Source organism: Myotis nattereri, assembly GCF_964212035.1.
Source record: "Myotis nattereri genome assembly, chromosome: 21".
Lineage (NCBI taxonomy): Eukaryota > Metazoa > Chordata > Mammalia > Chiroptera > Vespertilionidae > Myotis > Myotis nattereri.
Window position 1 is genome coordinate 10,722,221 of NC_138097.1, and position 26,430 is coordinate 10,748,650.

Here is a 26,430-nt window from a genome sequence, read left to right on the forward strand (position 1 = left end):
GTCATTTCACTTCAAGATGCGTTAACCTGTCGTTGACGTTAAACGAGGACTTGCTGTACTTGACTTGGCGCTCCCCGAGCCTCACAAGGCTTCCAGAACCCTGGTTGCTGGTTCGATTCCCAGTCAGGGCACATGCCCAGGTTGTGGGCTTGATCCCCGGTAGGCGGTGTGCAGGAGGCCGCTGATCGATGTTTCCCTCTCACATTGTTCTCTCTCTCTCTCTCTCTCTCTCCCTCGCCCTCTCTAAAAATATTTTTTTTAAAGTTTTCTCTTATCTCCTGAGATAATTGTGAGCTTTTGCCTTATCACTTACGTTATTTTTAAAATATTTGTGAGGATACCTGCTAGGGCTGTAAAGTAATTTGAGGCCCAGGTACTTACTGGACATGGCTTTAAAAGGAAATAAGAGGCCATAAAAATGTTGTTTCTCATATGTCTTATCTTCGCATAAGTTCTGTGCAGTGTTTTGACACCGCTGCAGGTTTCTTTTACAGTCCGCAGAGCTGTAATGTTGGATTGTTCTTACGACATCAGGACATTGCTCTCCCTGTGTCCTGGGCTTTCTGAAACGTGAGGATGTGAGGAGGCGGACTCTCTGCCCCCCTGGAGCCTGCCTGAAGGTGTTTTCCGGCAGGTGACTTCCTTTCACTGGGATTTCAAGCTTATCTCTGCCCGCATGTAGAGCGTTTCTGGCTCAGCCATATCTTCTTTCGAGAATAGAAAGTGATCTTCTTCACTCAGAGGCAAAGGCCGCGTGGTGGGATCATTGGAATGCCACCTGGAACTCTCCATTCTAATTAGCTGAAGACTCTCTGCACTTTAAGTCAGGAACTCCCATCGGTCCCTAGACCTTTACACTGTGCGTGGGGTTGTCCTGGGTGCGGCCCCATCACCCCGAACAGGTGTGGCTGGAGCAGCAGGCCCGTGGGAGGACCAGAGATGGCAGTCCTGCTGCCTGGCAGTTAGTTACTTTTTTTAAAGTATTTTTATTGATTTCAGAGAGGTTGGGAGAGAGAGAGAGAAACATCAGTGATGAGAGAGAATCATTCATTGGCTGTCTCCTGCCCGCTCCCTACTGGGGATCAAGTCCGCAACCCGGGCATGTGCGCTTGACCAGAATCGAACCCGGGACTCTTCAGTCCGCAGGTTGATGCTCTATCCACTGAGCCAAACCAGCCAGGGCTAATCTCGGGATTTCTCTTTTCAGCTCCTGTGTTGATAACCTGTTTTATTTCTGCTGCTCTCTTCCCCTCTTCTCTCTCCCCTTCTTCCTGTCTTCCATTCCATTTCTGGAGTTTATAGTCATTCCCCTTCCTTTCTCTTCCCAACGTACACCAGTCTCGCTTCTGCGCCTCATCGCCAAGGTGTGTCTTTCTTGATTCCGTTTCCTGTAACCACAGGTCACCCCAGTCCCCCCCGGAACGCCGCTTCTCCCATGCTTCTGCCGCCTCTTCCAACGGGAGTTCCATCTCTGTCACTCACTTAAGGACTGTAATGAGTGAGTGGTCTACACCCCTCTTGCATTTCTCCATCTGCTCCCTTTCTGGGGCCCAGTCGCCTGGTTTCCGCTCCTGCCCAAGCAAAATTCCCTGATTTCTTAACCCCATTGCCGGCCATCACCTTTAATGTTTCTGCTGTAGTTGGTGCTATTGACCGTTCCCTGGAGGGCTGCCTTCCTCCTCCTCATGCTGCCTTGGTTCCCGTCACATAGGCCCCTCCTGGCTTTTCTCTTACTCTCCTCCCACCTCCTACCAGTAAATGATATCGTCAGTGATCTCTCACCTCACTCTTCTCCCTCTCCTGCTTCTATCTGAGATCTCGTCCGTGTTTCCTACTGTTATCCATTTAGGTGGGCACCGCCTTGGGAACTACCAACTGGCCTGAGTCTTGTTCCTATTTTTCCTACTTCCGGAGGCATTTCCCTCACTTCCTCCCAGCACCTTGTTTCTTCCCGCCGCCTCTTACCCAGGACCAGATTCAGCATCTGTCTCCTGGAAGCCAGCTCTTCCCCAGCTCCCCTCTTCCGGGGGGGCAGCCCCATCCTCTGCCAGGTACACCCTAATCCTTCCCTTCCTCTTCCTCGCCCCAGCAGCCAGTCAGGCACCAAAATCTGGGCTTCTTCACGTGGAGTCCCTTTAAAAAAAAAAAAAAAATTTTATTGATTTCAGAGAGGAAGGGAAAGGGAGAGAGAGCTAGAAACATCAGTGCTGAGAGAGAATCATCGATCGGCTGCCTCCTGCACATCCCACACTGGAGATCCTGGAGATCAAGCCTGCAACCCGGGCATGTGCCCTGACCGGGGATCGAACCTCCTGGTTCATAGGTTGACACTCAACCTCTGAGCCACATCAGCAGGCCCCATAGAGTCCTTATATCTGGTGCTCGGCTGTTCACATTTGGCACACATGCTTTTGTATCTCACTGGATAGGTACATTTTTCCTGACCCACCTGAAAGTTAGTTGCAGGCATCATCACTTTTCATCCCCAAGTACTTCAGCAGACGTCTCTGAAGAACAGGGACAGTGTCTCAGATTATGCTGTGCCTAATTCTCTAACACACCTAATGGCCACATAACTAATTAGCAACCACAACATAATTAACATATTTAGGAAATGTAATGTTAATAAATACTCTTTTTTTAATTTTTTTTTTTTTTTATTGATTTCAGAGAGGAAGGGAGAGGGAAAGAGAGATAGAAACATCAATGATGGGAGAGAATCATGTGCCCTGACTGGAATCGAACCCAGGACCCTTCAGTCCCTGAGAGGACACTCAATCCACTGAGCCAAACCGGCTAGGGCTCGTCTTGCTCTCTCTCCTGGGAGCAACCACAAGCACTGCATCTAGTCAAATATATATATAGCAAAGCTGCATGTCGCACTTCATAGAACTGTGTGTAAATTATACCGAATGAGACAGTATCTACTCATGAGCTCTTTCATTTAAGGACATTTGATCAGAGGTAGAGAAAGAAGAACGGGACTGGGAAGAAATGGCTGCTTCGGAGCCTGGGCTCTGAAATGCAGGGGGCAGGAGAGAGGGGGGCCCATTGGCAGCTTTTGGCTGAGAGCCTGAGGTCCCGGATGCGGGAGCACGTTGGCCCTTGTGTGCCGGGTGTGTCACAGCCTAAGTAAAGCTGGGTGAGCACCACAGGTATGACGACCATTGGAGGTAGATCGGTGCCAAGTGAGAAAGCAGGAAGGCTGTATAAATTCCTGAGTGGAGAGTCACCAAGGGCAGGGCGGCCAAGGTGACTGGACAGCTGCCAAGGGCCGGGCCTATGCTGGGTGCTTCATGTCCAGTCATCTTACATAATGTGGGTGTGATACCCCCATGTAACAGACCAGCAAGCTGGGGCTTAGACTAAAGGGCCCATAACTTTAAAAATTCATGTTTTAGCCCGGCCGGCGTGGGTCAGCGGTTGAATGTCAACCTTTGAACCAGGAGGTCACGGTTCAACTCAGGTCAGGGCACATGCCCGGGTTGTGGGCTGGATCCCCAGTGTGGGGCGTGCATGAGGCAGCTGATCAATGATTCTCTCTGATCATTGATGTTTCTAGCTATCTCTCCCTCTCTCTCTCTAAAGTCAATAAAAACATTTTTAGAAATTTCATGTTTTATCTAGGAAACCACAGAATTGGAGAATTTAAAAGCATGATTACTATAATAGACATGATATATAAAATTTTACAGAATTTGGCAACTTCTGTAAAAAAAAACAGAACTCCAGGAGAGTCTAGACTTTCAGAATCCTCACACCTGAGACAGCAGGAACACAAGCTGAAGCTACGGCGAGGGGCAGAGGGCAGTGTGTGCAGGTTAGGGGTGAAGGCCACTGGCGATTTGGAACTGTGCATAAACTCCAGCTCGACAAAGGGTCGCCAAAGAGGCGCCAGTGACATTTTGGCATCTTTTCATCGAGTTGCTGATACTTAGCATCGCTTGCCCCTCTGATAAATGCCAGCGGGACCCCTGCCCGACGCCTCTCCAGAGGCCCTCAGGTGGGAGCAGCACCGCCCTACATGAGCGCTCTGGGTAGGGTACGCAGAGGGTGTGTGCGATCAGCCGAGAGAAGTCTGAAGAAGAGGGTGGTCAGACTGGAGAGCCTGTCCTCTGCGTTTCTTTCTCTGAGGGACGCTTCCCAGTGTCCCTTTCACCAGGGCGTTCTGATGCTTCTTTAAATATGTTTGTACGGCCGAAACCGGTGTGGCTCAGTGGATAGAGCGTCAGCCTGCGGACTGAAGGGTCCCAGGTTCGATTCCGGTCAAGGGCATGTACCTGGGTTGCGGGCACATCCCCAGTAGGAGATGTGCAGGAGGCAGCTGATCGATGTTTCTCTCTCATCGATGTTTCTAACTCTCTACCTCTCTCCCTTCCTCTCTGTAAAAAATCAATAAAATATATTAAAAAAATAAATAAATATGTTTGTATTGATTTTAGAGGCAGGAAGGGAGAAGGCTAGAGAGAGAAACATGGATGTGAGAGAGAGGCATCAAATTGGCTGCCTTCCGTACACACCCCGACCGGGGACTGAACCTGCAACCTGGGCATGTGCCCTGACGGAATAGAACCAGAGACCTTTGGGTGCACGGGATGGCACTCAGCCAGCTGAGCCACACTGGCCAAGGCACTTCTCATTCTTAAAGCTTTCTCTGTTCCTAGTTTCTGGGATACACATGTACCTGGTATTTTATCTATCTTATCTGGCTGTCCCATCTGGCCTTTTCTTTCCTCTTAAGTAGTCACTCTTTATTTTTTAAACTTTCTCTTAGGAAATCTCATACGATATCGTGACTTCAGTGATTTGTCTTGGTGAATCCTAAATTTCCACCAAAATTCACTTCACTTTAAACTCGGTTATGTCTAAAACTGAATCTCCAGCCTGGCTGGTGTGGCTCAGAGGTCGAGCGTCGACCTATGAACCAGGAGGTCATGAGATCAATTCCCGGTCAGGGCACAAGCCCAGGTTTCAGGCTCCATCCCTACAGTGGGGAGGCAGGAGGCAGCCAGTCAGTGATTTTCATCATTGATGTTTCTGTATCTCTCTCTCCCTCTCCCTTCCTCTCTGAAATCAATAAAAATATTTAAAAATAAAATAAAACTGAATCTCCAGTCGCTGCCTCTCCAGACTGACAATTCTCTCATCCTTCAAGGAAATTAGTTTTCAGAAAACCTTTCTTGACACTCCTTGCCCATAAACTGAAATACCCGGACCTGTCTCATTATCCCCCTTCCTCCTCCACCCCCCCAACACCCTGGTGCCGTTGCATTTAACAGTGGGCTGTTGTGCTTATTTGCCTGATTAAGAGCAGACACTCTAGAGCCCGCATGGCTGCGCTGGATCCTGGCTCTGCCCCTTAGGAACTGGGTGTGGACAGGGCGTCATGGTAGCACCTGGCTTCTGTGGTGGATGTGAGCATTACATCTATGGAAAGTGTTTAGAACAGGGCCTAAATGTAGTATTTCTTTCTTTTGTTTATTTGTCCTCCCTTCTAACCCCCCAGATATTATTAAGGTAAAAAACTGTTCCATTTTTTTTTTTAATCCTCACCCCATGACATATTTTTATTGATTTGAGAGAGAGAGAGGGAGAGAAACATCGATCGGCTGCCACCACCCTCTATATGTGCCTCAGCCGGGGATTGGACCCACAAGGGTATGTGCCCTGACCGGGTATTGAACCTGTAACCTTTCAGTGCATGGCCTGATGCTCCAACCAATGGAGCCAGCTGTCCAGGGCCAGGATTAGACTGTCTTGTTCACCACAGCTTTTCCAGGTGTTAGCACAATACTTGGCACATACTAGTTCCTCGTTGTTGAATTTATTTATCCATCCATTATTCCCAGTGCTGGGAAGTAGATAATAAAACACCCTATCTTCATGAATCTTGTCTGTTGGAGACAAAATAAATGCTTGGTTGTGATGAATGCAGGGGAGAAAATAAAGCAGGCCAAGGAGTGGGTAGCTACGGCTTGATAATTTTTTTAAATATATATTTCATTGATTTTTTTTACAGAGAGGAAGGGAGAGGGATAGAGAGCTAGAAACATCCATGAGAGAGAAACATCAATCAGCTGCCTCCTGCACACCCCCTACTGGGGATGTGCCCGCAACCAAGCACTGTGCTTATGCTCTTAGTCATTTTAGCGCTTGAGGATGCAATTCAGACTTTCAATCTGTGTGGTTCATAATTCCTTAATCCTTGACTGGAATCGAACCTGGGACCCTTCAGTCTGCAGGCCGATGCTCTATCCACTGAGCCAAACCAGTTAGGGCTACGGCTTAATATTTCATATGGGGTGGCCAGGGAGGGCATCTCTGAGAAGATGGCATTTGAGCATAAACCTGAAGGAAGGAAGAGTGAGAAGTGTGGCTCCCCGGAGAAGAACAGGTGGATGGAGGCAGTGCAGAGACCTGAGCCAGTACGGCTGAATGGGAGTGAGAAAGGGGGGAAGGAACGGGGCGAGGGGCGGGGGGGGGGTAAGGTAGGGGTGGGGAAGGGGATCGGATCGGTCCTTGTTACGTGAGAAACCCGCCCCTGCCTCTGCGGGGGGGGGGGGGGGGGGGGCGGGGGGAGGGCGCTTGGTACTCGTGGGAACTCCCTTTAAGAAATGCACTATGTGCATGTGTGGTGTGGCGGAGTACAGGAAGTCCTCTCTCTCAGCTTTATTGCCTGGCACAGTAAACAGCTTAAACTCTCTCTGCTGCTTGAGGCAAAGTCTGAGCTAGAAACCAGATGAATTGATATATTGTGTGCACATTATCCCTTCACCCTGGGCCAGGAACTACATTAACTCCCAGAGCCCCAGTGGGGAGGGCCCCAGAGTGTGGGCGCAGAGATGGTAATGGCTCAGTTGGCCTCGGGATATGTTTATGAGTCTCCCGAGCAGATGGATCTGTTAGCTTGGGGAAAACACTACATTTATATCTCTGTCATCTGAGTCTCGGTGACCTTACCTGCCTATGACCTTCGAGTTAACATTCTCTAGAGAAGTTTCTGAAGTCAGCCAGGTCTGCACCCCGAAACAGCAGCTTATGGCAGAGGGATGTCCAGGCCCCTCTCCGGTGGCTTAACTGCTGGTAGCACTAAGGACAGCCATCCTGTCACAGCCTGGGGCTGAGCATTTCCTAGGTCGTCTCCCCCCCACACACCCCCACCCCGATCACTGCACAAGTGCTTCCCTTTAGATTCTCAGAATCCATGCACCTGAATTTCCCGTAAGTATCAGGTTTAATGTTGGTTGTGGAAACCTCAGGGAAGGAGTGGAAGAGCTCCCACTGACGGGCCCTGACCCCTGGGCTGCTCCCCTTCCTGCCCACAGCGGGCACCTCCCCGCGCTCTGTCCCCAGACCCTGCTGCTCTCCGCACCCCCGGGCACTCCTCCGCAGTGATGCGCGGGACCCCTGTGTACCTCACTGACCCAGAGGGGGCGTGTGCTTCCAGGTCAGGGTGCACCGAGCCACTGTTTCCCCTCCGAGTCAACCTCTTTTCCTGCCTCCCCCACCCACCCAGTACCTTCTCTTCTGACCTCCCCTAGTTCTCTTAGCGGTAGCCGTCTTCAAGGCATGAAGTCTCGGGGATGCCTGCTTTCCCTTCTGCTTCCAAGTGGTCACCAGATGGCATTGGTTCTTCTTTCAGTATCTGCTTCAGGTCCACCTCTCCCTTTTCTGTTCCGTCTAAACTCACTGAACCCGAATCCAGGGAACTAACTTATCAGCTCTTCAGCGCTATCCAGTCTGGCCCCCACCCCTCTCACCTGGTCTAATCTCCCACAGGAAACATTGCTCCCATTTTCCTCTCCATCTACATTCCTGCCTCTGGCCTCCAGGGATCTCTGGATTGTAGGCCCTGGGGGCCCTCAGGCTCTCCCTGACCTTCACCGACCCCATCCAGCTTTCCAGACCTCAGGGCCCAGCTCACGTTTGACGTTCCGTGAAGTCTCCGAGCTCCCTTGTGGTCATCCTCCAGCCAGTTTATCTTCCTGCTTGTGCGCTCAAGGTTTTCGTCCTAATTGTTTCCAGTTTATTGTAAACTCCTGGAATAGTGTCCATATGTACTACTTCGGCCCTGGCCGGTTTGGCTCGGTGGATAGAGCGTCAGCCTTCGGGCTGAGGAGTCCTGGGTTCAATTCTGGTCAAGGGCACATGCCCAAGTTGCGGGTTCGATCCCCAGTAGGGGACGTGCAGGAGGCAACCGATAGGTGATTCTCTCTCATCATTGATGTTTCTATCTCTCCCTCTCCCGTCCTCTCTGAAATCAATAAAGATATATTTAAAAAACAATACTTTGTTGGTTATCGGAACAGTATAGGACACTCAGATATGATTGGTTGATTGATTGTCCAAATCCTGTGTGGTTTTTAATTTTTTAAATTTTCATAGTACTTTTCAGATGTAATGTCAGATGTGCATATTTAAAAACCAGATACTCCAATTAGTCCCTAACTTTCAAGCCGATGACCTATACATGCTCCCTAATTTCAGGGTTCTAATCGTGTGACTTAGGCAACCCTCTTAAAGACCTCTTTGTGCCTCAGTTTCTTCCATTGTAAAATAGGGATGATACCATATTTTATCAATTTAGTCTCCCTTTTTTTCTAATAATTATAATTTTAACAGATCAAGATTTGTCTTACAGTCATGACATTTATAGTTCGATTGACAGTGTTTTTCTTTTTTGGTGGTACACACAGCAGTGATGTGTTATAGTCAGTGGAGTCTTAGCTGTGACGAAAAACATTAACATCCACTATTCAGGTGATTTTGAGGATTGCAGTTAGTAATGCTTAGCTCAGTAAATGGTGGTTTTTGTCTTTATTTTTACTTTTTTCCTGCCGTTCTCTCTTACTCCAAATTCTCTCTTCACTCCATCCTTACCTCTGTTTGATGACATAGTTAAAGGGCTTTTGACTCTCTCACCACCTTGTCTGAGCTATTCTGTGGCTCTGTATCCCCTACAGCAGCTGTTCTGATGGAGGAGGACATGCCTCACGCCTCCGCCTGCCGTCCTGTAACGCCTTCTGAGTGCCGAATGACGCCGAGTGGTTGAGGGACGTGTGTTGTGCGGGTGAATTCCCGGGAATGTACACAAAGAGATGGGGCCACTGCCAGAAGGATGGGGCGAAGGCCCCTTCACCTGCAGACCTTCCCGCCTGCCTCTCTCTCTCACTCACCACTTGCCGTTCCCTCCCTTCCACTTTGTGCTGCAGCAAGACTGAGCTATTTTAGACCTTGTCTGCAGGGAGGTCACAGCTTTGTAAGGTTTCGATTCCCCGTGAAGGGCTAGCTCGGGCGTGGTGGGGCCGAGGCCGTTGCAGGAGCAGCGCTTCAGAAGGAACAGGAAGCATGGGATGGAGATCATCTCAGAAACAGGTTTATGGCACTTGGAAGTTTTTTTTGAAAATTGTGTGCACACAATTTCCTCTTACTTGGTGGCTTTAGGGCTTGATCTTATGTAAGATGAGGTTCCACTAGATTCACTTGTTCATTGAAAGAATGAATGATCACATGACTGAATCCACCACATACACACACACACACACACATACATACATATACATATTTACACACACATGTGTTTTTATTGATTTCTGAGAGGAAGGGAGAGAGAGAGAGAGGAACATCAATGCTGAGAGAGAATCATGGATAGGCTGCCTCCTGCACGCCCCACACTGGGGATCAAGCCCACAACCCCAGCATGTGCCCTGACTGGGAATCAAACCGTGACCTGGTTCATAGGTTGACGTTCAACCACTTGCCGCTGGCCGGGTGGAAATTTTTCTTGATGGTCAAATGAATTGTGCTTCACTTACCTGCCTGCCTGCCGTTTGGGCAAATTAGGAAAAGTGATAGAATCCCGGGGGGTATGCCCTGGCTCGTTTTGCTTAGTGGTTAGAGCTTGAGGCCCGAAGGGTCATGGGTTTGATTCCCCGTCAAGGGCACACACCTCGGTTACAGGTGCTTCAGCCCTGGTGGTGGCTCGTGCAAGAGGCAATCAACCAATTGATGATTGATGTTTCTCTCTCTCTCTCTCTCTCTCTCTCTCTCTCTCTCTCTCTCTCTCTCCCTCGCCCCCCCTCCTTCTCTTCCTCTCTAATAATCAGTGGAAAATATATCCTTGGCTGAGGATTTAAAGAAACAACAAACAGTCCCAGGGTGTAGAATCTCGGAGTGGTGGGCAGGGACTTATTCTTTGCTACCAGGGGGCACAGGTCAGGCCAGGGATGGACATGGCCCCATGCAGATGGCGGCTCAGTAAAGAACCCTGACAGTTCCTGCTGCTGCTCAGTAGACCAGGCGGCTTGGGAGCAGCGTGAGCTCTCTGCACCGAGGTGAAGGAGCTGTCTGTCTCGGGAGCCAAGAATTAGTCCCTCTGTTGGGAAGGAGGTTGGTCAAGAAGACTGACTGTAATTACTCCATCAGCTGTAGTCATTCACTGCTTAAGTATCTGGCACCTAAGGGCTACACCATCTATTAATTTTGGAAAAGGCATCAGTAAGGACTCTAGTTCTCCCCATTTTACAGATGAAGAAGCTGAGGTTTAGAGCCGGGACACCTGTTTCTTTAAAGCCACACCCTACTAAGTGGCAGGGAAGTGGCTTCACCGAGAACTCTGACTCATAATGGGAATTTGTTTTTTATTTTTTAAGGAAGGAATACTGTGCAGCGAGCACACTTCGCTGCAGTCAGCTATATTTATGCAAAGCCCAGAAGTGAGTGATCCTTTTATCGGAGAAAAATTACTTACCAGGGCCCACAGAAGAGTTAATGAGTTGCTGGGAGATTTGTCATTCCTTCCTCCATTTACCATTCGTCTGAGCCCCGCCCTTCTCTGAACTTTTATAGCTTTTGCCCTTGGTCATGGCACTTATCACAGTCTTCCTTTTATTACAGTTATTTTATGTTCCGTAGTTATTCTAAGCCCTGTGAGGTCAAGGTCCACAGGCTGTCCTCATTTCTTCCTTACGCCCTGACCATCCTGGGGTGGGAAGCATAGTTGACAGTAGACATGGCTGCAGGTCACATGCTCTTGGTGAAAACGGGCGACAGCCTTGACCCTGACACACGATCTTGTGTCTGGCGGGTCCAGTGGGCTCCCATGTACTGACTTAGCTAACACAGGGTCCACTCGAGCCATTCGGCAAAAAGAAAGAGAATAAAAGTTCTAAATACGGAATGATTCTGCCCACAGTTCTGCTCACTCAGCGTGGGCCTGGAGTGAGACAGGTTTGAATGGGCTCTTCTTTGCCTCTTCTCTCGCGTGCCTGTCACTTGCCTGTCATAAGCATGACACGGTACCTGGAGTGATTTTAGTGCTTGAGGATGCAATTCAGACTTTCAATCTGTGTGGTCCCTGAATAGACCACTTTGTCTAGTGCCCAACTGGAAAGGCAAAGTAATCCTTGTCATTGGTGGAGGGAAAATGGCCAGGTTGGACTGTAGAGGTGATGTAAGGGATTTTTTTTTTTATGTAAGGGATTCTTGGCTGTGTCTACTTTCCTCTTACTTGGTGGCGTTAGGGCTTGATCTTATGTAAGATGAGGTTCCCCTAGATTCACTTGTTCATTGAAAGAATGATCACATGACTGAAAGAGAAGAAAGAACATCAGGAGCGAGGGATGGAGTCTTACAGAATTTCATGACGAGGAGACATCTGGAGAAAAGGGTGGAATTGCCCAGTCTGCAGACCAAGGCAGGTCATGAAAGTGTTGCAGGAGCCAAAGCCGTTTTGGCTCAGCGGATAGAGCGTCGGCCTGCGGACTGAAAGGTCCCAGGTTCGATTCCGGTCAAGGGCATGTACCTGGGTTGCAGGCACTTCCCCTGTAGGGTAGGTGCAGGAGGCAGCTGATCGATGTTTCTCTCTCATCGATGTTTCTAACTATCTCTCTCCCTTCCTCTCTGTAAAAAATCAATAAAATATATTTAAAAAAAAAAAAAAAGAAAGTGCTGCAGGAGACACTGATAGCCAGCAAGAGAGAAATAATTTATGGAACTTTACAAAGCAGGTTGCTTTCTTTGCTTTAGCGGAGCTGGCTGGGACCAGACACCCCTGCGTGCGTGAGTTCCCAAGGGCATCTCAGCATAGAGTAAATTCATTGATCACCGTTAGCAACGAGGGGCAAAGGAAAGGCTAAGTCAAGGTCAGAATATTCTGATGTCCAAGTCATGGGAGTGCGTAGTTCACGTTTGAAGGTTTTCCTTCAGATCGTTTAATGGTGACTGGACGTTTGATTGGACGCATCGTGTCCTTTCCCGGGGGTGCCCGGCGCTGCTCCGTGTGCTCCGTTTTGTTCATGGCAGATGGACCTGCAAAGACACTCAGCCCACAGCGGTCGACTGTAATGACCATGTGTTCATTTGTGGACCCGTGAGATAAAGGGTGAGCCATGGGGACAGGCAGTCCGTAGCGTGACTTAAAACACTGATAAAACGTTGGACTTTGGAACGAAAGTGGGGGTAAGAGAGAAGGCTGGTGTGCCAGGTTTCTGGAGGGTGTTTTTACGCCCTCTTCCTCTTTCATTTTTTTTTTCGAGAATAGATCATTTGGGAACTAGAGATTGACTCTGGACCAAGGTGACTCAAATAATTTCCTCTTCCCCGTCACTGCTCCGTCCTCTTAAAGTGTCCCCTGTCCTCTTCCTTGGCTTATTCGCAAACCAGTGCACCCTCTGCAGGGTCTACAGGTGAGACGTACATACCCCAGCTGACCAGGACTTTCCCCTCCTTACGCGCGGGAGCCCTTTCCTAGGAATTAAGTCACTAAGGGGTAGAGAAACCTTATCCACCTTAGCTTTTTATAACGGTAGACTAGATCTTTATCTATCTATCTATTTATTTATTTATTTAATATCCTCACCCGAGGATATTTTTCCATTGATTTTCAGAGAGAGGGAAAGACAGACAGAAATACCGATGTGAGAGAAACACATCGATTGGTTGCCTCCTGCACTCGCCCCGACCAGGGCCTCAGCCGGGGAGGAGCCTGCAACCAAGGTACGTGCCCTTGACCGGAATCGAACCCGGGACCCTATGGTCCACAGGCTGACGCTCTATCCACTGAGCCGCACCGACTAGGGCTGGACTGGATATGTTATTAGTGATTACCACTTCTTTTTTAAAACTTGAGTCTTGCAGTATCGGCATCCTCACATTTCAGTACAAGCACTGTGCTTACGCTCTTAAATGATTTGTTTTATTGTCTTCGGTGCAGTGACAACGGTTTTAAGAAAGGTATGAGAGTCCGCATCGGCGATGTGAACCTTGTTTGTGGTACAACAGGCTTTTGTCCCGCAGTGAAAAACACCCCGGGAGATGTTGATCTAGTCTAGAGGCTTCTGTGGGGGTGAGCGAGCTTGGGTTGTGGTGTGTGCTAATGTGCCCCTGGTGTCTCGCAAGATCTTACCTGCCCTCTGCCCCTGGCATTCCGCTGGCTGGGTTCCTGCCATCCCCGTATAGGACCGCATTTTACTGTGGAAACTGTGCTATTCACAGCACTTACCTGTAGCTGCGGGTGCCGTGTGGTACCACGTTCTGGGTAGCATTGTGGACGTGAGCCAGCTTTTGTAAGCTGTGAGCATGAGGACCCTACTTCTTACATCTATAGAAAAATACATTGTAAGTTTAATACTGAAGTTTATTAAAGAAATAAACTTTTAGGACATGACCAGCTTAAGGTTTGGAGCTGTTTTTACTAGCGGAAAAAAGTCATGTTCGGAAAAAAGAAAGATAAATAAAATATTGGGAAAGTGAAAAAAAAAAATCCAACTTATTCAATTAAAAAAAAGAAAGAGAGTCATGTTCGTTGTCTTCTGGCTCCAGATCATTTTGCTCCTGGTGATGGTCTCTGTTGACCTGGGATAGGACTCGGATCTTTTTTATTTTTTATTTTTATTTTTATTATTTTTTTTAAATATATTGATTTTTTGCAGAGAGGAAGGGAGAGAGCTAGAGAGCTAGAAACATCAATGAGAGAGAAACATCGATCAGCTGCCTCCTGCACATCTCCCACTGGGGATGTGCCCGCAACCCAGGTACATGCCCTTGACCGGAATCGAACCTGGGACCCCTCAGTCCGAAGGCTGATGCTTTCTCCACTGAGCCAAACCGGCTACGGCCAGACTCGGATCTTTTTTGTTTTGTTTTGTTTATTTTCTGGACTCAGAATTTTTTGACTTCAGTGCAAAACATGAAGGTGGCACTCGAAGACCCTGCAGTCCTCTGTCCACGGGTGGGGCTGTCGACACTGCCTCCTCCCCGTCCCCAGCAGTCCCCGCGCTGTGTCCCTAAGGAGCACCTCTGTCCTTGCGGCGGGTGACACTGGTCTTTCCTTCTGTCCATCCTGACACAAAACCAGCAAGCTCGTCATGGCTCCCTTTCTCTGTGGAGGTGAAGTCTGGCCCAGGCAGGAGCACGCGTTTCTCTGAGTTGTGTACGTGGCAATAACAGCCACACAGGTAGGGTTTTTATTAAACTCAGAGACAGGATAGGGAGCCAGGCCCACTCGGAAGGCCTGTCTCCTCAAAATCAGAGCTGGGCCTGGGCACTGTGGCCTCCTCGGCACTCACTGGATTTCCCCTCCTTCCTCTGTTAATACAGTGGAGCCCCGGGCCCAAACTCTTAGCTCTCCATTTTAAAAAAAAAAAAAAATATATATATATATATATATATATATATACACACATATACATATATACATACACATACACACACATATATGTGTATATATATGTGTGTGTGTGTGTATATATATATATATATATATATATATATATATATATATTTTTTTATTGATTTCAGAGAGGGAAGGGAGAGGGAGAGAGAGAGAGAAACATCAACGATGAGAGAGAATCATGGATCAGCTGCCTCCTGCACACCCCCTACTGGGGATCAAGCCCATAACCATTGACCACCATTGAACCCGGGATCCTTCAGTCCTCAGGCCAAATCTGTCCACTGAGCCAAACCGGCTAGGCTAGGTCTCCAGCTTGGCCAGGACATTCAGAGTGCCTCCAGGGGAAGAGGCGGGGGAGGGCTCAAGCAGTTCCCTTCTATTGACAGAACAGAGGAGTGGAGCCAAACTGGATGTCCAGTGCATCCGATCATAGAAGCAAGTACCTCCAGGGGCGAGAGGGGGTGAGGACGATGGGACAGCTTCCTGGGAAAGAAACAGGAAGGAGGACAGATGTCCGGGCGTGTGGGGAGGAGGGAATAGAGGCTTGGTAGTGCGTTCGAGTGCCTTCAGAGGGTAGACTCTGGTAATCATCCCTACTTTTTTACTGCTCTGAGGGGTTTTAAGATAAAATTTTTAATGGGACAGAATTATAAACTGCAACTCTCGGTCACTAATGTGTGGCCATACATTTATGTATTTTGGTCTTGTAAAAAAACATGTTTCCATCCAGCATTTTACCTGTCGAGATTTCAGCTTCATCACCAAGAGTATTTTCACTGTCCCTGGCCCGTTTGGCTCAGTGGATATAGCGTTAGCCTGCGGACCGAAGGATCCCGGGTTCGATTCCGATCAAGAGCACGCACCTCAGTTGCAGGCTCCTCCCCGGCCCGGGCCCTGGTTGGGGCGCATGCAGGAGGCAGCCAATCGATGTATGTCTTTCACATTGATATTTCTCTGTCTTTCCCTCTCTCTTCCTCTCTCTAAAAAATATCCTTCAGTGAGGATTAAAAAAAAAAAAAAAAGTATTTTCTCTGTTGCCTTCCCTTCCATCAAGATAACCTGTGGTTTATTGGGGTTATCGTAATCTTTACGTTCAGATGAAACTCTTGCTGGTTGTGATTATTCCTGGATCGAATTGCTAGTGCATTTGCCAAGAACCAAGGAATCAGTGGTACTCTTGTTCTCTGAACAAAGACTTTGGAATGAGTTTTGCTGGTGTCATTGTTTTAGGTGGCTGCTGAAATAGCAGAATGTTGTGAATTGTTATTAATTGGCAGTTCATATTTGTTCACTGCCCACTGTGTGTGGCTGGGTTAGGGCTCTCGACCTTTACCTCTCTGCTTTCTTCTACTTCTGTGGTTTTGTTGTTGTTTTTCAGTCCTCACCTGAGGATATTGTTCCATTGATTTTTAGGGAGAGTGGAAGAGAGAGGGAAAGACAGAAGCATCAATGTGAGAGAGACACATCGATTGGTTGCCTCCTGCACACGCCCTGATCAGGGCCGGGGCCAGGGAGGAGCCTACAACCAAGGTATGTGCCCTTGACCAGAATCGAACCTGGAACCCTTTGGTCCACAGGCCAACACTATCCACTGAGCCAAACGGTCTAGCAGGGGTGGGCAAACTTTTTGACTCGAGGGCCACAGTGGGTTCTTAAACTGGACCAGAGGGCCGGAACAAAAGCATGGATGGAGTGTTTGTGTGAACTAATATAAATTCAAAGTAAACATCATTACATAAAAGGGTACGGTCTCTTTTTTTTTTTTTTTTTTTTTTAGTTTTATTCATTTCAAACGGGCCGGATCCGGCCCGCGGGCCGTAGTTTGCCCATGCCTGGGCTAGGGCTACTTGTGGGGTTTTTATTGCCACCTTCACGACTCAGATTTCAGATTTCCCTTTCCCCTGCCTCCCTTTGTCATGTTGGTCCTTTAACTCTCGGGGCCCTCTGAGGTGTTTACCCACATTTCTCTTGACCTCAAGATCACTCCATCAGTCCACGGCTGTCGTTGGACAGAACCAGGCTTTATGATTTGACTGGCTGACTGCCTTCTCCCCACACCTGTGCTTGGCACCCTCTGACTTTCACAAGTCCCCTTGATCTCCACTCAGAGAACGATGCCCACATTCAGGGGAAGAGGTCTCCCCGGCTTGTCAGGTGGACACAGGCCACTGGGCAGCTGTCCCCTAGTGGCTTGACCTTGCTTATTTACACCACGAGAGACTGTGTCCACCCAAGGTCAGTGTGACTGACGTGTTCAGACCTGTTGATGCCACTTCCACTGGTATTGTAATCATGTCATTCACTCAGTAATAGCCAGGTAAGCCATGCGTGAGAAACGAGAATTTGTCCCATGAAAGCAAAGGTGAGCGCCCTGGCAAGGCCAGGTCCCTGGAAAAGGCATTGACGTGGAATCAGGTTTGGACAAGGAATCTTGAAGATGAGGGATGGGCCTGAGCTGGTTTGGCTCAGTGGACAGAGCGTCAGCCTGCCGACTGAAAGGTCCCGGGTTCAATTCCAGTCAAGGGCACATGCCAGGGTTGCGGGCTCGATCCCCAGTAGGGGGCGTGCAGGAGGCAGCCGATCCCATGATTCTCTCTCATCACTGATGTTTTCATCTCTGTCCCCCTCTCCCTTCCTCTCTGAAGTCAATAAAAATATTTTTTTAAAAAGATGAGTGGTGGGGGCCTAAAAACCTACAAGGGTTCTGTACTGAATGCTTCACTGGACTCTGAGTTCTCCCTGTTCAGGGAAACTGGAAATTGTAGGGGATGCATTACGGGTGAAGGTTCTGCAAGAAAAATAGCATAGAACGCGTCAGACAAAAAGGTCCTGTTGGCCCTAAATCAAAAGTTCGGTGGCTCTGAAAATACTGTTCATAGCAAATGATTGTGGGCTTGGACGTGAGGGAAGTCACAATAAAAGTCATAACGCCCGTTTCTTTTTTTTCTTCTTCTTTTTTTAAATGTATTTTATTGATTTTTTTTTACAGAGAGGAAGGGAGAGGGATAGAGAGTTAGAAACATCCATGAGAGAGAAACATCCATCAGCTGCCTCCTGCACACTCCCCACTGGGGATGTGCCCGCAACCAAGGTACATGCCCTTGACCAGAATCGAACCTGGGACCCTTCTGTCCACAGGCCAATGCTCTGTCCACTGAGCCAAACCGGTTAGGGCATGCCTGTTTCTTTATAACATGAGTTGTTGGTTTTAAGTGCTATCCATCGGCTCTCAGCCATTGAGGATGGGGAATCGTTACTGTTATTCTATCTACTGCCCTCCTGTTCTCCCTGTGTCTTCCTAATGTTGGTGCCTTGTCAGGGCAGCACTGACATTCTGTCATCACTCTCGTCACTGTTAGTCTTAATCCTACCAGTATGTGGACTCACTGCTCACCACCCGTCCTTCTGCCGGCAGTTTTCCAGTCACCCCTCAGCTGCCAGAAGTGCATCCTGTAGATCCTCCAGAAAGACCCGCGGGAGCAGTGGTTCCCGCTGTATCACTCTTGGTTGATGATCAACGCAGTATAAAATGCTCTGCTCATACTTTTTCTCCTCGGCATTTTGTAGGTATTGCTCCTTTTCTGCTAGAATTTTACTGTGGAAATTTTCAAGATTTGCCCCTCTTTTTTTTTTATCCTCACCGGGGGTATGTTTATTGATTGATTGATTGAGAGAGAGAGAAGAAAAAAAAAACATCGATGTGAGAGAGAAACATCTATCAGTTGCCTCTTATATGTGCCCTGACCGGGATTCGCACCCACAGCCTTTTGGAGTGTGGGATGATGCTCCAACCGACTGAGCCAGCCATCAGGGCAGATACTGCCCCTCTCAGTGATTTGATCTCTTGCCCGGTTGCGGAAGTCCAGTCGTCTTGCCCACAAGGTCTGGCGCTGCCTGTGGAGGGTCAGTTTTCCCTGGGACCCACGGGGTCCTTTTGGCGTGTAGCTCCTCTCGTATCCCAGCTACGCCCTCAGGTCCATCCTTATGGAATCTTTATGAACAAGTCACTGTATGTTTATGAAATCTTTATGAACAAGTCACTGTATGTTTATGGAATCTCTATGAGCAAGTCGCTATATATTTGTCCATTTTAGTTTCAGGCATGTGTAGCCTCTCCTTAGCTGTCTTCTGTAACTTGTTTTCTCTCTGTTCCTTTCAACTATTTTTTCCTTGTTTGTTTCAGTTTACTTGCTGTTTTCATTGCTCTCCTTTTTCGCTCCTTACTGTGCTAGCAGCTCTCCTCCCTGTCTTTCCTTGCACGTCCACCTTCATTTCTGCACGTTTTTCTGAGCTGCGCTGGTAGGCGTCTTCTTACCTCCCTGCTTACCCCATTAGCTCTTGCTTGCATCTCTGCTCTGAGCTCTTGCTTCAGAGTTTTCTTTTTTGAATTTTGCAAAACATTTTATGACAATTTTATCTGCCCCGCGGCAGTGTTTTCCCAAGGTGTAGTGTGAGCCTGCCTCTTTGCTTTCCTGTTTCTTTCCTCATTGGTCCTTGTGAGTCTTTATATAAGTCCTTTTTTATAACTCGTCTTCAAGTAGGTGAGTTTTCAGGGGCCGGCTGTTTGCAGAATGCTTGGTTGGGGCGGTGTCAAGTCTGTGTTCCCGGCTCGCGGCAGTTGTCACAGTGTGGGATGCTGGGTGAGTTCCCTTACCTGTGTTCCCTCCAGCCGACAGGCAGGCACCGTGCGCTTGCCCACAGCGCACGCCTGTCGTTTCTGCAGCTGCAGAGACCAGCTCTGGAGGCAAACAGAGCGTGTACGTGTGGTTTCTCATTTCACCTCAGCTCCAGCTCCAAGGAAGCTGTCCTCCAAAAACGAGGGATCTGTTTGCTCCCAGAGGGTGTGCCCCCTACCTCCAGGAAGTGGATTTGTGCCATTTCTCTGAGCTTCCCAGCCTGTGTTCTCTCTCCGTAGCATTCTTTCATCCTTTTGTGCTCTGAAGGAGAGGAGCCCTTGCATTGAGCTCCCTGCTCTTGACAGCATTTGGGGGGCCTGGACTTCTTCCTAGTGTTGTTGAAAATGGAGTTTGCATTTTTATTTATTTCTCCTTTTTGCACTTTGCACTGATACATTTTGAATAACATTTAAAAGTTACGAGTTCATGATGCAGTGTTCAAATCAGAAATCTTAACTGCTGTTGTCGACTAGCCAATGGCTGGTCCTGTATCAGGCCTTTCATACCTTCTCCATGAAGCCTCCCACCACACTGCCACCCGCCTTCTAAGCACAGGAATACGCTGCTCAGACTTACAAAAGGCCTGTCACTCAGTGCGCCTGCTCTGCCCGGGGCACAGTTCGGGCCTTGGGGATGAAGCACGGAAAAATTCCTACAAGATCCTTGGCACAGCAAAGGCAAGTCTTAAGCGATTCCATGTGGACGAGGGATGAGCAGAGGGAAGGCATTTGGGATTTCGAGGAAGTGTGGTGGGAAGGGTAGACGGTGAGCTCTGCGGCCAGGCCGCCTAGATTCAGCGCTCGGTTCTGCTGCGAATACACGTGACACTGGGAGGGAGGTTCCACGTGTCCGTTTTCTCATCTGTAAAATGAAGATTGCATTACCTGTCTTGGGTGGATGTTGTGATATTAAAATAAGTCGCATATTGCCCTAGCCGGTTTGGCTCAGTGGATAGAGCATCGGCCTGCGGACCAAAGGGTCCCGGGTTCGATTCCGGTCAAGGGCACGTACGTTGGTTGCAGGCTCCTCCCTGGCCCGGGCCCTGGTTTGGGCTCCTGCAGGAGGCAACCAATCCATGTGTTTCTCTCACATTGATGTTTCTCTGTGTCTTTCCCTCTCTCTCCCACTCTCTCTAAAAATCAATGGAAAAATAACCTCGGGTGAGGATTAAAAAATAATAATAAAATAAAAGATACTTTAAAAAAATAAAATAAAGTAAGTCGCATATACAGTGCTCAGCAGGTAGTGGATGTTCCTCAGGTACTGCTTCTCCGTGAAGACGGTTCGCTAAACAAATGGATTAATGCTAGGAGGATAGGTGTGGAGACCTGTTATTTTTTATTGTGGTGAAATTTACCCAACGTGAAGTTTACCGTCTTCGTTTCCAAGTGCCGTTCAGCAGTATTAGGTGCATTCACTGTCTTGTGCATCCATCTCAGAACTCTTTTCATCCTGCAAAACTGAAACTCTGCCCATCAAACAGCAACCCCCCACTCCCTCCTTCCCCCAGCCCCTGGCAGCCACATCTACTTCTGCCTCCATGATTTTGACCACTAGGTACCTCATAGAAATGGAATCACAGCCTGTTTGTCCTTTGGTGTCTGGCTTATTTCACTCAGCTTCGTGTCTTTAAGGTTCATCCATGTTGTAGCAGGTGTGAGAATTTTCTTCCTTTCTAAGGCTGAATTATAGTCCATTGTATGAATATGCCACATTTTGTTTATCCACTCATCTATGGATGGATGTCGATGAACGATGATAATGTGATGAACGCCATCATTATCTATTAGGTTCCACTGTGTGTGGGCACCAGCTTATCCTGTTCAGTCTTTGCCACCATCCCGGAAGCATTCAAAGGATAGTGTGGCCCTGACCAGTTTGACTCAGTGGCTAGAGTGTCGGCCCGTGGACTGAAGGGTCCCAGGTTCGATTCTGATCAAGGGCATGTATCTTGGTTGCGGGCTCTATCGATGTTGCGGCTGATCAATGTTTCTCTCTCATTGATGTTTCTAACTCTCTGTCCCTCTCCCTCCCTCTCTGTAGAAATCAATAAAATATATTTTAAAGAAGAAAAAAGAAAGGCTAGCGTGCCCAAGTTCACAAGCTAACAACAGAGCGGAATTTAACCAGGGTCTGCCCGACCTCAGAGCCCGTGCTCTCAGCACCGCCTCCCTGCCTTGAGTGTGGCCAGGCACCTCCACCCCTGCTCCTAGGAGATTCGTGTGTGACGTGTGCGCATGAGGGAAGCCCCTGTGGCCTCCCTTGAGAGGTGGATGACCCAGGGGCTTCGTGTCTGTTCGGGGGCCGGTATCCCATCCCACGGCCCTGCCGCCGCAGGAGCGCCCGCGAGGCTCCCACGCTAACTGCCCAGGGTGCTCTGACCCTTCTCATTTCTGCTCCCCCTCTAGGTGCACTACATCCTACAGGAGGTGGTGATGGGAGGGATGGTGTTGGAAACAAACATGAATGAAATCGTGGCTCAGATCGAAGCTCAGAACAGGCTGGAGAAATCGGAGGTGAGCGCACAGCTGTCCTGGCCCGTTTGTGTCTCCTTTCTTCCTTGAGTCCATGAAAGCTCATGGATTTGAAGGCCAGGTAAGAAGGAGGCAAAAAATGTGCATGGAAAAGCCAAATAGCACCGGAAGGCAAGCAGCTGCAGGGGGCTGTGGCCTATGTTTGTGGTTTGTAATTCTTCCTCTCAAAGCCACACGTTCAAGGCCCAGCACCCCTTCTCCAATTGCAGTGTGGTTTCCTAGTTTGTGTGCCAGATGAGTCTGATCTCCCAGCAGCCATTTCTCGCGGTGTCTTTCGGACCTCAGAGTCGCCAATGTCCGTATTTACAGTTACAGCCTTACAACGAGCTACAGGAGTGATTGAGCTGGGTTTGAAAGTAACATGCCCCAGTCCACCCCGACGTGGTGCAGATGCTCCCAGGCAGTCTGTCCTATCCCCATTGGGCCTCCATCACCTTCATCCGCCTGGCAGGGGCCCACCTTCACACACTGCGAAATCGCGGGGCAAATGACCGCTTTAATTTCCCCCGTGTTGGAGGCAGCTTCCTTGCTTTGGGTAACAGATTTGATCTTGCGAAACCAGGAATTCTTGTTTCTGTGAGGACTGGCAGTCCTGCTGAGGAAGCTTTTCCAGACCACAGCTATTGTGGCAACCGTAGTTCTAGAAATGCAGGCTGGGACGGTTCCAGGAATAGTAAGTGACTCAGAGGCGAGCGGGCTGGGAACCAGAAGAAACGGAGACTTTCGGGGCGAGGGTGGAACCGAGGGTGAAATGGGACTCAGGATCTAGAAGGCAGACGATGAGGAGGAAATGGTTTTGAGTCTTTGTCAGCCTCCTCCCCTCCTCTCTGCGCAGCAGGCGAGAGCCTGGAGGGTGAAGGTGACCGTAGGTGCCTTGACTGCTTGGGTCTGTGACCAGTCCCTGCGGGTGTGGGTCCACCGACCTCCCGCTGGTCCTTCCTCCTATCTGGCTGCCCATGACGTTGCGAAAGCCTGTTCTTTTCCATCTCACATTCTTAGTTGGCAAGCAGGTGCCCTAAGCGGTGACATTCGTTTTCCTTTTAAAAATGTCCCCGTGACTGCACTTGTTTATAAGAGTCCTCAGTCTCCTGAGGAAAGGGTTTTGCTTTGTTTTGTAACCTGAAAAGTGCCCGCTACTGAGTGTGACTTAGTTAAACCATCTCAGATTATTTCCGCAAGCATTTATCGAGCACTGACCGTGGGCCAGGCATCTGAGGTGTTGGGGCTGTAAAGCTACCTAAGTGACAGCCTTCAGGAGCTCAGGGTCTGGACCCCTATTACCATAGCGCCAGGTCAGGTGAAGATTGTTTTGTTGGCTGGCTTCAAGGATGGGGGGAGGCGAAGCTTGCCTTGTGTGTGCTCAGGCTGGACATTTAAAAATGTATACACACACACACACACACACTAGAGGCCCAGTGCATGAAATTCGTGCAGTGATTGGGGGGGATGTCCCTCAGCCCAACCTGCACCCTCTCCAATCTGGGACCCCTCGGGGGATGTCTGACTGCCAGTTTAGGCCCAATCCCACAGGCAGTCGGACATCCCTCTCACAATCCGGGACTGCTGACTCCCAGCCGCTTGCCTGCCTACCTACCTGGTTGCCCCTAACCACTTCTGCCTGCCAGCCTGATCACCCCCTAACCACTTCGCTGCCAGCCTGATTGATGCCTAACTGCTCCCCTGCTGGCCCGGTTGCCCCCAGCTGCCCTCCCCTGCCAGCCATCTTGTGGCTGTGGGCACCACCATCTTTGAGGGCAGGGCAGTCAAGTAGCATATTCCCTCCTCATTGGCTGTGGGTGCCATCATCTTTGCAACGGTGTGAGGGTCAATTAGCATATTCCCTCTTTATTAGGTAGGATATATTGATTTCAGAGAGGAAGGGAGAGGGAGAGAGAGAGAACCATTAATGATGAGAGAGAATCATTGATCGGCTGCCTCCTGCATGCCCCCTACTGGGGATCGAGCCCGCAACCCGGGCATGTGCCCTGACCGGGAATCAAACTGTGACCTCCTGGTTCATGGGTCACCACTCAACCACTGAGCCACGCCGGCCGGGCCGGGCTGGACATTGTTGAGACCTCCGTCACTGGGTTTTCTGCGCATTAAGTCCACGGCACTGAGGGTTTGTCTCATTCCCACCTCTTGTTTCTCCCCAGGGCGGCCTCTCGGCAGCCCCCGCCCGGGCCGTGTCTGCTGTGAAAAACATGAACCTGCCCGAGATCCCTCGGAACATCAACATCGGTGACCTCAACATCAAAGTCCCCAACCTGTCCCAGTTCGTCTGAGGGGTGAAGGCTCGGCTGAACTGGAGGCCTTGAGACCAGCAGAGCCAAGCCAGTCCCACGACAGAACCCACCTGCGCCCGGGAGACAAGCCTCGGACCTGACGCGCTGCCGGGGAGCGGGAGGGGAGCCCGGTGTCCCTGTGGAGCGCCCCTTTCTCACGTGCCGGTCTCTGACGCACGTGGCCACTGCAGATGTGAGGGGGCCCTGTGAGGGGATCAGTGTGTCCAAGTCACTCGCCCCCTCTCCCTCCCACATGCAGCCGTTCCCAGGGTTTGGGGTTGTATTGAGAGGCCCACCCGCTTCCCAGGACCCCCACTAGGACCTTGTCCGACTGGGGTCTTCTTCCTTAGCAGCACGAGGCGTCTGGTCCAGTCGCATGTGCTTTTGCCGGTGCGGTGCCACGGCTGGCAAAGGGCTGCCCTTCAGCTCTGGGATGTGGTGAGTGGCAGGCGAGGGCCTGCTGGCTGTGCTAGGTTGTCAGCCCAGAGTCCTTTCCTGGCCACGCTTTCTGGTTACCCTCCTGCAGAGTACATCGCCCCTGCCATCGTCACGGCTCTGCCCGCACAGACCAGACCATGGCCTGGTGCGTGCCCACCACATTCCTGCTAACTGGGGGAGCACCCCCACACGGCACCTCTCCAGCCCAGCCAGAGGCGTCCCCCGTCAAAGTGGAGAGGTTTTGTGTCTGTAGAAGCTAAAGGCAGCATATGGAGCATCTCAGAGTTACGACTCTTTCTGGGTTTAAAATACAATGTCCTCACGAGGAGCAGACGGGTCTGTCGCTGTGTTATGAATGATGAGTCTTCTTTCTCCGGACGGGGAACCCACAGCCATCCGAACCAGCTGGAGCATGAGAGCCTGGGCCGGGGCCAGGGTGGGGGCACGGGAAGCGGCTGGCTGAGACTGGTGGCGGCAGCGTCTTCCGCCCCGTGTGCGAGGGTCCTCCCTGAGCTCTGTATGGGCACACCTTGTTCCCGCAGGCGACGTTCTCGCAGAGCTGGCTTTGGGAACCTGTACACGGACCTGTGCTCAGAGCCCTTCCCTCGGTTCATTTAGAGCTTAAAGGGCTCCTCGGAGTCAGGTCTCAGGGACGGCGTAGAGCTGCTTGAGATTACAGAGCTCACCGCACCATCATGGCGCCCACTGGCCGGGGGACCCAGACGGGTTCCTCAGGCCTCCTGATGCTGTTACAGCGCCCTGAGAGATGGTGCCCAGCAGGGCCATGTGTCCAGACCACATCTCTTCCCTCTTTAGTTTTTTCTAATTTTTTAAAATTGATTTTTGAGAGAAAGCGAGAGAGGGGAACATTGATTTGCTGTCCTGCCACCCATGTATGCATTCATTGGTTGATCCTTGTATGTGCCCTGACTGGGGATCAAAACCGCAACCCTAGCGTGTTAGGATGATGGTGTAACCAACTGAGCTACCCGGCCAGGGCCTCTTCCCTCTTTGGATGGTGGTTCCTGTGGCCCATGGTCCTCTGTCTTTCAGATCCTCTCTGGTAACCTCAGAGGTGGGCTGTGTTAGTCAGAAGCCCTCTTATGTCAGAACAGGGGAATGTAGGCGGCGAGATCTGGTTTTGAAGGGTTTAATATTTTTACAGACATTTTAGCACATTCACATCCCTTTCTCTCCCGTTCGTTCATCTGTTCGTTCGCTGAGTGTGAAATAGGAACAAAGGGAGGACACCGGTGTTTATCTTGCACCTGCTGGGACGTGGCTGAGCAGGACCCTTCCACGGTCCTTACGGCAGACATCTCCGCTTTCCGGGTGAAGAAAGTGGGACTCAGAGAGGCCAGGTAACCAGCTCTAGGTCACACAGGGCTACGAATCGAGCCTGCCGAAGTCTTTCTTTTCCGCTGCTCACGATGGCTTCTCCCAAGTTTGTCTTTTTTCTTATAGATAAGGGAACAGTCTCACAGAGGTTAAGGAGCTTCTCACAAGCATTAAAAACAGGCCTGGTTTTCTGAAGCGGCCATGGGCAGCGTCGTGGAGTGGCAGCTGGAGGGCCCGCTGTGCCGCGTTGAGGTGATGAGGAAACAGAAGCCGGGGGTTCGGTGTGTGGAGTGCCACAGAGCGAGAGCCAGGCCCTTTTTTAATTTTATTTTTTTATCCTCAACCAAGGATATTTTTCCATTGATTTTTAGAGAGAGTGGAAGAGAGATGGAAAGACAGAGAGAAATATTGATGTGAGAGAAACACATCGATTAGTTGCCTCCTGCACAAGCCCAACCAAAGCCTGGGCTGGGGAGGAGCCCATA

At 49.8% G+C, this 26,430-nt stretch overlaps 2 protein-coding genes across 3 annotated transcripts in view; both read left to right on the top strand.

Moving 5' to 3' along the window:
* Positions 1-24,963, top strand: part of LOC308535743 (AP-3 complex subunit sigma-2) — a 39,362-nt gene extending 14,399 nt beyond the window's left edge. For both annotated transcript variants that reach the window (XM_081114746.1, XM_081114747.1), the window contains exons 5-6: positions 21,759-21,866; positions 24,041-24,963. In XM_081114746.1, coding sequence (XP_080970872.1) covers positions 21,759-21,866; positions 24,041-24,169 — 237 coding nt within the window. In that variant the 3' untranslated portion in view covers positions 24,170-24,963. The remainder of the gene's footprint in view (positions 1-21,758; positions 21,867-24,040) is intronic.
* CRTC3 (CREB regulated transcription coactivator 3) overlaps positions 1-26,430 on the top strand; it is a gene marked incomplete at its 5' end in the record, with an annotated part of 1,283,408 nt that overhangs the window by 722,722 nt on the left and 534,256 nt on the right. The window lies entirely within an intron of this gene.